This window comes from Mus caroli, unplaced genomic scaffold (assembly GCF_978045245.1).
Source record: "Mus caroli unplaced genomic scaffold, Mus_caroli_1 scaffold_19, whole genome shotgun sequence".
Lineage (NCBI taxonomy): Eukaryota > Metazoa > Chordata > Mammalia > Rodentia > Muridae > Mus > Mus caroli.
In genome coordinates, this window is record NW_028227274.1 from 22339377 (window position 1) to 22353669 (window position 14293).

At 41.3% G+C, this 14293-nt stretch overlaps 1 protein-coding gene across 4 annotated transcripts in view; it reads left to right on the forward strand.

Annotated features, from left to right (window-relative positions):
* Positions 1–14293, forward strand: part of Fhod3 (formin homology 2 domain containing 3) — a 423897-nt gene that overhangs the window by 315170 nt on the left and 94434 nt on the right. For all 4 annotated transcript variants that reach the window (XM_021150413.2, XM_029472088.2, XM_021150415.2 and 1 more), the window contains one exon: positions 5192–5296. In XM_021150413.2, the coding sequence (XP_021006072.1) occupies positions 5192–5296 (105 nt within the window). The remainder of the gene's footprint in view (positions 1–5191; positions 5297–14293) is intronic.

Here is a 14293-nt window from a genome sequence, read left to right on the forward strand (position 1 = left end):
TTTCTTTTGTTGTGTTGCAAGGACTCACTCAGATATAGAGCCATTTTGACTAAACTAACTCTCTGGCCACTGACTTCATGGAAACTGTGAGATGCAAAAGAGTCACCTGTGTGAGCTAAGGAGATCTTTGGTTTTAATGTAACTACTAATATGGTTTTTATAACTACAGTCTATTGAGATCTGTGTGTCCACCCCATCCTCCAGCATGGTCTTTCTGGCCTGCAAGGTGAGGGGAGTGTGGTACCCTCTGCCTGCAGCATGGTCAGTGTGCTGCCCTCTCCTTTCACATTTCCCTAACCACTCCCACCGAGCTGCTGCTGCTACACCTAATTTCTGATCTTTCTCTTCTAATAAGTGGGTATCCTATCTGTACTTTTCTTACCTTTGCTGTAGCTTCTTGCTTTGATTTCTCTTATATGTTACTGTGTTTCTTAAGGCTATCCATTAATGTCACAGAATTATTGTTTGAACAATTCCTGGAGCCTTAAGATGATAACATTATCAAATTATGAACATCCAGGTACTATATCACCCTGGCGGCAGATTGGAAGTGTAGCCACTGTTTGTCTGTCATATAGCTAACTGCCTTCACTGTCACTCCACTCAGGAGTAGCCTGCTGGAGTGGAGAGTAGGGCATAATTGTACATATTTTTATCTTTCCAATGACTGTATCTATTTTTAAATTTTTTATAACATTTATTTATTGGGTAGAGAATGCGTGGACAGTCAAAGGGCAGCTTGTGGGCATTAGTTCTTGCCTTGATCAGAGTGGTATCAGACTTTCTCAGTGAGTCCTGGGGATTGAACTTGTGCCATCAGGCTTGGCTGCAAGTGCCTTTAACCACTGAGTCATCTCGTCAGCCTCTAATAATTGCATTTTAAGTGGTAAGATAAACAGGTCAATCCATTCTAATAATATATTTCATTCAACTTACTGTATCAAAAATCTTTTATTTCCACAGTCCATATCCATAATCATTGATTATTATAATGCTCTCCCTCTTAGAATAATAATGATAGAACAGGCTTTGTTGAGCATTTATTATGAGTCATGCTCTCTATTTCCCATGAGGTTGCTGCTTCAAAGTATCACTTAGTCCATAATTGACAGGTTCTATCACTAGCTCCTATTTATGGTAAAGAACCTAAGGCTCAGAGAGACCCAGTAACTTGGCTCAAGTCCATCTATTAGTGGATGGAGAGGTAGTTTCAGTACAAGGTAGCCTGTTCTAGAGTCAGGTTCTACTTAACAAGTTGTCCCACTGTAGCTTAATGGCTATCCTCCTGGGCTTGCAGTGCCCCTGCCAGGAGTTTTCAGACAGAGTCTTCTCAACAAGGGTAAAGCATTTATATAGGAACCTCCGAGCCTCCGTAACTGGCAAGGATTTTAACTTTGTTTCAAAGGAAGCCATATAAACCTTGACCACTATGAAATGACCCGTCTTCCAGGATCTTCAGACCTCCTACTTAATAACCAAAGGCTTAAACACCTGTTAGTGGCAACCTCTTTGGGTTACATACAATCTAGAAGAATCTTGGACTTTCCCTCAAAGTTTTAAGTAGCTTGTCTAAAGTTGTTTGTTTTTTAACATGAATTGAACGAGTTATAAGAGTTATAATTTGTCTGTTGTCTAAATGTTTACATTAAGTTTAGAGCTTTAGCTTTAACTTAGAATACCTCTATTTTTTCATGATGTTGGTACTTAAAAATATCACTTAGCCCTTAAGAAACAGGTTCTTAAAGAAACAGCGCGTAAGAAGTGGGTTCTAGCACTAGTTCTCACTGACAGTAAGAAAGGAGTGGTGCAAAGAAACTCTCTAAATGGACCTGCTCCTCCTTCCTCTTCTTCCTCCTCCCGTACCTTCAGTGATTCCCTCTGGACTGATGCCTTTTCAGATAATTCCATTCATTGTCACCTTGAAAGTTTGTCAGGCCCACATAGATTTAGCCTACTGAGGGTGTTTCTTCCCCTTCCTAAAAGGAGAGGCCATTGTGGGAAGAGAGGCAGACCAGAGAAGGGGGTCCATCAGAGCTGCTCAGGTGGAGCTAGCTAAAGAAGCCATACTTAGAACACATCCAAGACCTAGTTGTTCTTGCTTAAAACACTGGGCTTCCTGTAGATCTCTCCTAAGCCCCAAATCCTGACATTATTGTGATCTTGCATAGTTTTTACCCAGTGAGTCAAGCATGAGCCTCCCACCCTCCCAGATGGAAGCTGTGTGCAAGTTACCAGCTAGCCAAAGCTTGGCCCAGGAGAAGATATTGCCAACCTTGGCTTTCCCAGCAAGGGATCAGCCTGTTATGATTGATTCTGTACTTTCTGGGAATGATGTTAGCACCTGGAGAGTCTTCTCAGGGTTCTTGGTCTTTCCAAGCTTTGTTAGTACGCATAGTCCTTGGGAATGAGAACAGTAGACACCTGTAAATTTGTACTTGTGTGTTGTAAAACACAGTCTCATATATGCTTATGAATGAAGATTGCCTTGGTTTAACTAAGCAAAGCTAGTCATTTGATAAGATTCTCGGTATTCATAGTGGGGTTGAACTTTCTTTTTTTTTTTTTTTAAAGATTTATTTATTATATGTAAGTACACTGTAGCTATACTTCAGACACTCCAGAAGAGGGTGCCAGATCTCGTTACGGATGGTTGTAAGCCACCATGTGGTTGCTGGGATTTGAACTCTGGACCTTCGGAAGAGCAGTCGGGTGCTCTTACCCACTGAGCCATCTCACCAGCCCGGGGTTGAACTTTCTTGTGTCCTGTTGTTGTGGGGTTTGGGGATCTGTATGGTAACAGATCTGGCTACTCGGTAGCTGTCTGCAATTAAAGAGATGGTAATAGTGACCAACCCATTAGTCATTATAATGAACCCTCCCCTCCTCACACACAAAAATGCTGAATAGTGAATTATGATCCAGTCAGTTTGGCTGAAATGGAGAAGCAACATTGGGCAGGCTCTGAGGCATTTGAATTAATTACTTGGCCATTAGGAAAACCAAAGGAGGGGAAAACACATTGTGCATGGTTTGTCTCCATAGCGTCATTTAAACATAATTTCAGCAACACGATCCTGTGAAAACATTCAGCAGGATGTCCGCATGTAGTTGGAGGGCGAGTTTTAGTGGCCAGGGTAAGAAGCCAGTGTCCAGGCAGCTGGTGGACAGCCAGACTGAGAGCTTGTGTGGTGGCAGCATCCAGCTCTCATCAGCTCTGTTCTTCCCGATGCCCACTTTCTCCCCTTCCTGTGGGAAGGGCCACACTTGGTGCCCTGGCCTCAGCTCTGTTCTTTGCTTTTCTGCCTTCTCCAAGGCCTGTGATTTGTGAATCCTTCTGAAAAATTAAACCATCGCTGACCTTGAAAAGCAATTCACCTACTAGACATGTAGAATGGGATTTTTTTTTTTTTTAAAGAGAAAATCCTGCAATCCATGCTACTTGAGAATCACAGGTTCAAGGCCAGCCTGGGAAACTTAAGACCTTGTCTCAAAATCAGAATGAATGAAAGGTCGAAGAATGTAGCTCAGGGTTGAAGGATTCACCTCCCATTCATAAAGTCCTAGGCTGAATCGCAGAGCAACCTGAGATGGGTTTAAGGGAGGAAGAAGAGGAGGAGAAAGAAGAACACTCACCAGAAACCAAGAACTGTGAAAGTGGCATAGTCACAGAAAAGGTCATTGGCCAGCCCTATGGTCTGAGTCTTGATGGCAAGGGCCTGTTGCTAAATATTCACCTGACACCTGATACACACAGAAGAAACAATGACTAAGGTACCAGAGTTAGAAGCACAGGATAGAGTGGGGAAATATGAATATTTTCTATTGTAGTGATTTATTACTAAAACTTGAAATTTTGTGTCCATCTCCCACTCTTTTAAAAGTACCATGAACATAATTTTTAAAAAAAATTATTTTTATTTTTGAGAATATTTTTGCACAGTGAGACTAAACTAGATTATGTCTTGGTGTTTCCATTTGGCCCATTGATCAGCATTTCCCATGATGCCTGTTGTAAAATGTGTCACTTATTTATGGTTGCAGAACAGCTCAACAATGAGTAAGACTCCATGCTTCCTTGGCTATTCTTCCCTTGTACCTGGTTGAATTTATCACCACGATCTAAATAATGCACCACTGAGCATTTTCATATGCGTTATTTTCTTGTGTCAACATTAGAAGTGTTAAAGTAGTTTTTTGGTGCTAACATCTCATGGGACATCTTTAAAGTCTAGTCGCTTGTCAGAAGTGCCTGTCTCTGTTGATGGGAATTCAGTCTCTGCTTCTTATACCCAAGAAGATCTGTGTGTGTTCATCATAGTGACCCTCGGGAGTCCCTCAAATCCTAATGCAACATCCCTAAGCAGTGTAAGGAATGAGTTATCCTTGCCTGTGACAAGACATGTGGGGATCAAAGCTGTTTTACATGAATGTCAGATCTATAAAAGGGTTCAGATGGTGACTTGTTTCCTGGGCATTGCCTTGAGTGGTGGCACCTGCATCGAAGAAACTGCTGAAAGACATCTTTCCTGAGAACAGAAAGCTACAAATCTTGACATCTGACTAATAGAGATGGCTAGGAAAAGATCAAAGTTCATTTTAGCCTAACCACTGCAGGTTTCAGGATAAATGGTTGAATGAAACCATGGTTTCCTTCATGTCTAGGCAGTAGGCTAACCCCAGAGGCCTGGAGGTACACAAGCACCCCATGGGATGATGGGAAAGGAACATGATAGTTTCAAAATGACCTGCGGTGGAATTTTCAGTGCAAAGATGTTTCTTTAGCCAAGCGAATGTTTTTTCTGCAGGTCTCTGATGGCATTCATGATGTGCGATCACAATTAGCAAGGAAGACTCTCATTGTTCAGCTGATCACAGTTTGGGTTCTTAATTTATAGTCACAATTAACTTTAATATACTTTTATAAAATAATAGAAGAGGTGACGCCTGAATAGAAACACTTTGCAAGGAGTCCTGCTACCCAGTGAGTTTTGAAGTTTGGGAAACTTCTTTAATAAAGACTTATCAAAAGGCAATAAATCTCTAGAGCTTTAAATAATCACTATTTGTAGTGGCATCTTGAGGAATATTTTTCTTGTAAAAAGTTAGATGGTTTGTGAAGTCTTATTTATATTTATTGTACACTTATTTTGTCTCTATTTCTGTATCCAATCCCAACCTCTGTGCCTTTTAGATACAGCAATTTCAGCAGCAACTCTTTCCAGTCCTCCAGACCCTCTCCTGGACCTAGTGGGTCCCCATCTTCTGCATCGTCCTTCTCATCCCCACAGGATACCAGGTGAGCTTGGCGGCATGGTGTTAGTCCCCCTTGACTTAAGTGCAAAAATCAGTTATATTAAGAGTAATCAGAGGGGGGTCCTTGTGGTCAAGTATGCCTCTAATCATAGCACTTGGTAGGTTGAAGCAGAAGAAATCAGGAGTTCAAGGCCATGCTCAGCTATGACCTGAGGACAGCCTAGACTATTTGAAACTTTATCTCAAACAAATAACCAGGGGGTGGTGGCACATGCCTTTAATCCCAGCACTCAGGAGGCAGAGGCAAGGCAGATCTCTAAGTTTAAGGCCAGACTGGTCTACAGATTGAGTTCCAAGACAACTGTAACTATACAGAGAAACTCTGTCTTGGGGGGAGGGGGATGAAGAATATAAATAAATGAATAACTAAATAAATAAAAGCAAAAATGGTTAAAAGTATAAGTAAAAGTCATATTCTAAAGAATTTTCCTTTAAAGGATCAGTTTCTCTGTCAACCACACTATTTAATAAGCAGATATTTCATTTGATATTCATATTTTGTTTTTATTATTATTCCACCTTCTGTATATTTTCCATAGAGAGCATAAACATTTCCTTTGGGGATGGGAGAAATGGCTCACCCGTTAAGAGCACTGGCTTTTCTTCCAGAGGAGCTGGCCTTGATTCCCAGCACCCACCATGGTGGTTCATAATTGTCTGTAACACCAGTTCCAGGGATCAAACACCCTCTTCTGCCCTCTGTGGGCACCAAGCATGCATATGGTACATATATATGCATCCGGGCAAAACACTCACACACATAAAAAATAAAAACAAAGAATAATTATGAATATTTCTTCTAAAATATGTGGGGATGGATATCTTGAGTTGCCCTTTAAAGCTAGTTCTAGATGTTACATGAGCTCTGCAATTTGTCTCAGAGACTTTTCTTTCACCTATGAATGACTAAATCTCTAGATCAGAAGGAAGTGGGTCCACCGAGGTGCTAGGTAATTAGTCTCTGACTTACCAAAGACAGGAGAATCGTATGGGTTCATGGAAAGAATTTAACTTGGCAAGCACGCTAGACCACCAGAAACTGTCTGGTTATTCCTCCTGAAAGCCAGTGATTATGCAAGGATGTGTTTACAAGGGAAAGGTAAGACCTGTAATTTTAGAACAATTAAAAGTAGTTATCCTTAATGGCAAGGGTACAGGAGTTGGAGAAGAGAAGAGGTTTGGATTGATTTAGATGTCTAAGTCACTCACTGGGAAGCTTACTTAACCCCTTGGGGCAAAAGACTGATTACACCCACCCTTTAGAGGGTGATTGTGGTGAGATAAGGAAACTGACCACACAAGAGTGCTTCAGGAAGCTGTCTGTCTTCAGCCACGAGAGAGCGCAGGGAAAGGGTGGTGGTACATCACTGGGCACCTACACATGACAGACTACAGAGATCACTTGCCTCAATTACCATTTTTAAAAAAGGGGATCAGGACTCCACATTCAGATTCTCTTTTGTGTATGTGGAAGTGTTTTACTGAACATAGGAGGCTTGACTGGGATGTGGAACAAACAAATCCTTATAATTACATGAAGAAGAGGTGTCCAGTGGAGCCTCTCAGGGGTACCCACCTCATGGCCTAGGATAGCTATGACTACATCCCAACACAAAATTGGGAACTTATTTAACAGATTAAGAGATATTTGTGTGGGAGTTTGTGGGATGAGGAAGTGTATGTATGTATGTATGTATGTATGTATGATGTAGGTATGTATGTGTGTTGTAACTCAATTCCTGTTCTTGTACATGAACTTTGTAGTTGACAACTTTGTGTAACAATGTCATACAAAATAAATGTATGTGTTCTTTTAACCCATAGAATAAGGGCCAGATACTCTTGGCACATGACACTAATCAAGCCATACTAAACTCTTAGATTTCACAGTCAAGGGTAACCCTGAATTGAGGATGTTTAGGGACATTCAGGAGTTGGTGTTAGGGAAATCAATTGATGATAGTGTTTTTAGCATAGGTTACATTACCCTTGAAGTTTAGGTATGTCATATATAATCTTGGGGAGGTTACCATGGAGATGACCCTTGTCAGATCAGATGCATTATTTGAATGCACAGTGAGGAATGTTGGAGTGTGCCTGATTGGCATTAGAAATATCATGTTTGCTAGGAAACATGGTTCTTCTGGGACTAAAGTAAGTTCTGCCATTGTGTCCACCACAGTACCTGGGCATGTCCATTGCAGAACTATGATAATCACTGGCTGGAGGATTCTGTGCATCCCACACTCACTAGTCAAGAGCACTTTGGGGCAGAGAGTGCTACCAAGTAGGAAAGTTATAAGGGCAGGATGTACATGGGCCCAAATCTCAGGCTTTAGAGATGTTATTCCCAGGACTTGAAAGGGGTGGCCTAGATGATCTACTTCCCAAACTTTGGAAGCCCTAGCCCACAGTCCAGACTTGGCTGGAAGGTCTGGGTTCCAGGTTCTGAAAACACTCATTTGAGTATCCCCTGCCCTGGTCTGTCTTTCTGAAACAAAGCTTAAGACATGCTAGAAGAAAAGAAAGTAGAGGTAGCAATTTCATAAGCAATTTAAGATGGGGCATAAAAGATGTGAGGCATCTGTGTGCCACTCAGGGAAAGATCCAGCAGTCTCTAGGTAATGAGGTCTCCACAGTTCTCAGCTTGAAGCAGCCACTCACATTAAACTTCCAGAGAGCCTGTACACTCAAAGATGGTCACTAGGGGACAGCAGTGGCAGGACCCACTTTCATGGAACACTTTTGTCATAGGAACTTGGTCACCTTTGCTACTGTCCACTGGCTAGTAACATAGCCTTTTAGAGCTTATCCCTTTCTTTATATCTGCATATCCTTTCTGGACACCACTGTCTGAGGATTTTTTTTTTAAAGCTAACCCTCCTACACTTGGCCTTGACATTGCCTCCTCCTCCTGGCTGGTGGGTCCTCTTCCCTCCATACCCCTGCTTTCTCTCCGGCTCTGGGTGGCTTTAGTGATGCCCCTCCCCCTCAGCAGCGCCGCCTTCTCCCACAGGCCTCATTACTAATTCTCCTTTGGACTTGTATTTCTCACGTGAGCTCTCAAGTTTCATAACATAAGACAAGACCTAAGTTAGGTACCTTGGGATCCGAGGGCCCACTTTGATGTGTCCCTGTTCATAGTGTTAATCCCACTGAATGAGAGTAGAGACCACCAGCCTCAAATTATGGCCAAATTAAATCAAGCTTTAGTCTTGTGTGTATATTCTCAGTGTATAGCTGAGCCAGTCCAGTAGCTGTCTCCCCTAAGATAGGGTTAGAGAGAGCATCCCTGAGCCAATTTCTCAAACCTCTTTTACAGGGAAAAAAACACAATATGGAGGCTTTTACAAGCAAATGTTGTGTCAGAAGCAAGAGCAGGCAACAGAAACTTAAGTTTTACAGTAAACGGTAACCTGACAGAGCTGGAGTCTCAAAATGGCTCTTAATCTCAAAATGGAGTCAGTCTGGTTTCTCAATGGCAATTCTATTTGGTCTGGCTCTATTTGGTTCTATTTGGATAACTCTCATTAGATACCTGGCTATACCTTGTAAATCAGCTTAAAGACAAGGAAGCCAAATTTTCAACCTAAAAATAAATCTATTCTCTTTTGTAAATTGGGTATTTATTTCATTTACATTTCCAATGCTATCCCAAAAGTCTCCCACACACTCCCCCACCCACTCCCCCACCCACCCACTCCCACTTCTTGGCCCTGTCGTTCCCCTGTACTGAGGCATATAAAGTTTGCACGACCAATGGGCCTCTCTTTCCACTGATGGCTGACTAGGCCATCTTGAGGATTTTTAAATTGTGTGATGCTGGCTTGAAATGACAAGTGTGCATGTTTATTGTCTCAGGAATCCATTAAGCCTGAGTAGTTCTTACCCTACCCTTGATAGCTTGTTTTGTGACCATAACAATAGATAGATAGATAGATAGATAGATAGATAGATAGATAGATAGATAGATAGATAGAGATGAAAAATGGATTGGTAGAATAATATGTGATAGAAAACTAGATGATAAATAGATAAATAGAAAGATAGGTGCTATCTAGATATAGATAAATGAATGATAAGTGGAGGCAGATAGGAAGGTAGAAATGGGTAGATGATAGGAATATAAGGAGAGTTGGATGGACAGATGATGCATAATAGTCAGGTGGCTAAATAATAGGTAGATAGATGTAAATAGATGCTAACAAGATAGACAGAAGTTAGATGGATGATTGGACACTGGACACCAAGTTAAATTTCCCACTGTTGTCTAAGTCATTACATTGACTAAAATCACAATAATGGACATTTTATGCAATTTATTATTTGAAAGCTGAGTTCTTTGCATGTTATTTACAATGCAATTGCATATCTATCAGTATTTTTTGCTCCATTGAGGCACATAACTATTTTTACTGAGATACATACTCAGGAGAATCTGTAAGATTTATTACTGAGATTTTATATATCCATGTATGACCAAGAGTGAAAAGAAACAACTCAGGAAATACACTGAAACATTATGAACAATGCATAGTTTTGCAAGGAGAAAACTCATTTTTTTGCTACCAATCATCAACACCCCCAAAACTAGTAAAATTAGTGCCTGAGTCCTGCTCAAGTCTAGAACATTAGAACTCTCATAATCTTGATTTGGAAATGAGATTGAATTTTCAAAATCTTAGGAAAATCAGGCCAGTGACAATGCCCCATTAGTTACCTTGGATCACTTTATAAGTGGGCATTACCACAAGCTTAAAGTTTTCTGTTCCTCGGGCTTGCTTAGGCATGTTAATGTGTTGGATGTTAATAAAACTCGGAATTCTATTCTATTATTCAGGGTTCTCTAGAGGAACAAAACTGGTAGAATGAATCCATATTTATGAGAGAATAGGCTATATATAGGCTATGGACTGGTTAATCTGACAATGGCTATCTCCTGACTGGAAGACCAGGAATCTGGTAAATATTCAGTCTGTAAGGTTGGATGTCTCAGCTGGTTTTCAGTCTGCATCAGAATCCCAGAGAAGTAGGTTCTGATACCAGCAAGGAATGCCTCAGCAGCAGGATGGATGGACTTATCAGCAAGAGTGGGGCTAAGCAGACAAAAAGCAGATGCTTACTTCTTCCATGTCCTTTTATGCTGACAGCCACCAGGTATAGCTCAGAATTACAGTGGTTCTTCTGGCTGAAGATGACCTGGATCTAGGGTGCATTATCGTCCCGCCTCAAACAAACCATGGGAACTCCTTGCAGGTGTGCCTAGATGCTTACATTTTAGTTAATTCCAGGTGTAATGCAGATGTAATCCAGATGTTAATTCCAGTCAAGTTGACAGCCAAGACTAGCCATCACAGTTGTATTGATCTAGGAAGGAAATACTGAAGAAAAACTTTATAAAATTAATTTAATAGAAGGATATTAAGGTGACTCCATCTCCAGTTCTGTGATAGTGTCATTTAAAGCAACATTCTAGAAATGGAGAACACAACACTAATTTTCATAAAATTGTAATTTAGATTGTGCCAAAACAAAACAAGAAAACTGGAACTGCTTCCAAATATCCTCAAGGCTACGAGATGGATCTGTGTAATGATACCAGGCTTTAAAAAATGCCTCAAATTGGAAAATGTGCCTTTTGAGCAGAGAAGTTCCAAATATTTTCTTTCTGAAAGACAACAGAATTAAAGGAATATTTGAACCATTCATTTCAAGTATTCAAAGGAAACAAACTACCACCACAGTGCAAGTAATCTGAGGCTGTGGGCCCTTGGAGAGGCAGAACACACTCTCATTCCCTCCATGCAATGCTGTCTCCATCTCATGGGTCTTCTCAGAAATGGTAGCAGGAGCCTGTTGGGTAGTGGTTAGACCAAGCAAGTTGAGTTAGTCTACATGAAGGGCTAAAGGTAACTTAGGACAGTCAATCCTTATGCTTAGACTAAATGTTTACTTAGGATGCAGACTGCAGAGAACTCCTTAGCAGGAGCACCTTGGAGGATCCTTGGGGCCAGATTTTAGAGGGACTTCCTCTGGAAATATTGACATAAACACCTAGGGACCTTGTGTACCATTAGCATGAACTCTGTCTTCCTACTTGAGATATGAAAGGCCCTAGGTTCAATCTCCAGTACTATACAACAGGTAGGTAGGTAGGTAGATAGATAGGTAGATGACAGATCAATAGGTAGATAGATAGATAGATAGATAGATAGATAGATAGATAGATAGATAGATAGACAGACAGACAGATGGACAGTAAAAGAGTCGTGTAGTATTTTGCATGTTGTCTTTCTGTGAATGACTTATTAAACAGTACAAACCCCATTCATACTAATTATAGACAAGCACTATTTTCTTGTTTTTAAATGTTTCCCCATTACATTTTCATATGGCATTCCCTTCATCCACTCCTGTTGATGAACATATGACTTGTGCGCACACATTGACTGTTGTCAGTGATGCTAGGAGGAGCATGAGCATGCAGGTATATTTTTAAGATCCTAAATTTAACTTTTTTGAGTCTATGACCCCAGGAGTACCACTATTAGAGTATAACACAGATTAAGTTATTTTGAATTCATGAAATGTTGTATGTATGTTCTATGTGTGCTATATAAAATGTTAAGTTTGGAAGGAAGAACAGTGGTAGTGGCACTTCTTCCTGTCCTTATGAAGGGACGGTCCTAGTGATTCTGTGTGTGTTCTTCTGGGACCAATGTATATCTATACAATGACAATGTCCCAGTAGCCACACCTTTGACTTCTACCCTGTATGTAGCTTGCTGGCACCAGTGCCTTCCCCACCCTAATTGCATTCTGCATATGGACCATTTGTTCTGCATGAGCCCCGCACTTGTGTCTTCCCTTCCCTGTCTGCTTTGGCTTAATTCTTGTGCTGACCTTGCTAAAATCTACAAGGGCCTCAATGTTCTCCAGGTCTGAGTTTTCAAGTCACTGTCCTTTACAGAGATGTGATCTCTGGGCTTTTTTGGATCCCAAATACTTGCTGGCTGTGTTCTATCACTTGATCTGCTTAGAATTTTGTTGTTGTTGTTGCTTTTAATTGTGTCAGTGGAGTTGAGATTTCCACTGTCCAATGGAGCATTTAAAAATGTAAATTGGCTGATCAACCTAGATAAAAAAAAATAAAACAAAACATTGCTGAGAAAAAAACCTTCAAATAGCGTGGGATGCAGAGGAAAGGGTATCCTGTTTCTTTGTGATGACACTCTGGCAAAAAGAAGCTCCAGTTGTAGAAGCTGTCTACAATTCGTGCTGTGGGATTCTGCTTGCATGCCACCAGGTCTTGATAGCAATCTCATTACAAGAAATAAGAGGTTTTGGAAAGCAAAATGTGGTCCTAATTAATCCATTGCATTCCATCCAAAGTGCAGACGAGTAGGAATGCATTGGTGGAGTAAGTTTATGTAGCGTCTGGTGACACCACATAGTGACTTTGTCCACTATCGACCCTAGGCTCTGCATCAGCCCTGACCTACCCAAGAACTCCTGCCTTCAACACATGCTAGAGGTTTTTTGCCACCACATATGTATTAGATATCTGACTCCTCACCAGTACCATTAGAGTTCAAGAATGAGATCAAGCCTGGAATTGGACACTGCCATAGGCTATGTGCCATTTCCTTTCTGAAATTCAGCTCTGTGAACCTTGACTGCCTCCTTGCTGTCTAGCGGCAGGCTCCATGTGATTAAGCTTGCAAGTGGCAGCTCTCCTATCTGGGCTCTGCACGGACCTTCATCAACCTTGTTGCCACCGACTGCACCTTCTAACTGTACTTCAGCCCCAAGGAAGTTATCCAATGAACATACCAGGATGTCCAGAGACTCCCTGTTCAGACTCAGTGTATGTTCTCTCTGGTCACCTTGTTTGATTCCTCTTCATATGCTAAGACCAAAGAAAATGGCATTTGTTCCATATAATGTCCCTGACTTGTTCGCACTGAATGCATTGTGGATATACACACTTGGGCCTCTGCTCCGGTTTTCAGCATTTGTAGTTACACATTTATCCCGAGGCTTCTAAACTGGTGCTCCCTTACCTCCAGTGGTCTCAGACTTTGAACCTGCAAAACCGTTCAGTGAAGATGTCTCGTCTTCATCAACTGGTCACTTTGTTAAAGGACTTGGAGCATATAGTAAGCAGGACTGTAGCCTGGAGAGCCTGTGACTTTTTAAGATAGTTTTAGTGTATATTTGATGGGAGTGTTTCATGCTGTTCTGTTTTCTTAGTCTTCTGCCTTCGGGGCTCTACACTCCAGCAATGCTCATTTATGCCTCTTGCATGTCCTTCCTGCTAGGTGAGCTTTAGCCAGAAGATCTGCTTTCCCAGTCTTCCCAGTCCAACAACCAGCTCACTCACCCTCTTCCCACACCTTTGCCAAAGCTTGTAACCTCTGCTTCCTGTTTTCTTCCTTTGGACAGTGGAATGTGCGTAGTTCTTCTCTCTCATTTACATAGAGGATGTGGCCAGTAACCTTAAGTATCCTTATTATAATTCTGTTTGCAAATGAGAGCAGGTTTTGCCTAATATTGAAGCTTAAATCAGGTCTACAAAATGTAGAGTCGAGTATCATTTGAAAATACAGATGGGATCAGGTCCCCACCGAACTGAGAGGTACCTACTAAGAGCTTGAAGTAAGCCTTGTGTGGTACCACCCCTATTGGCATGCTCTTGGAGCAGGAGAAATAACTCTCAGTTGTCCCTGTTCTCCCCTGGCATTATCCAAAGACTACAAATTATAAAGGAGACTGAGTAGAGTCACCCACTTAGAAAATGCACTCCAATTCTTTAGTACTTGTTCACTTTCCCCTTACCCCACCATTTCCTTCAGGCCTAGCAACCAGGAGTAAATAAATATTGCCTTATAACAGAGGCCCTCATGCTTCAGGCTTGATTTTGGACAAGCCGTGTGCAGGTGACACTAGTCCTACAAACTAGTGGTTTGTATTTATTTGC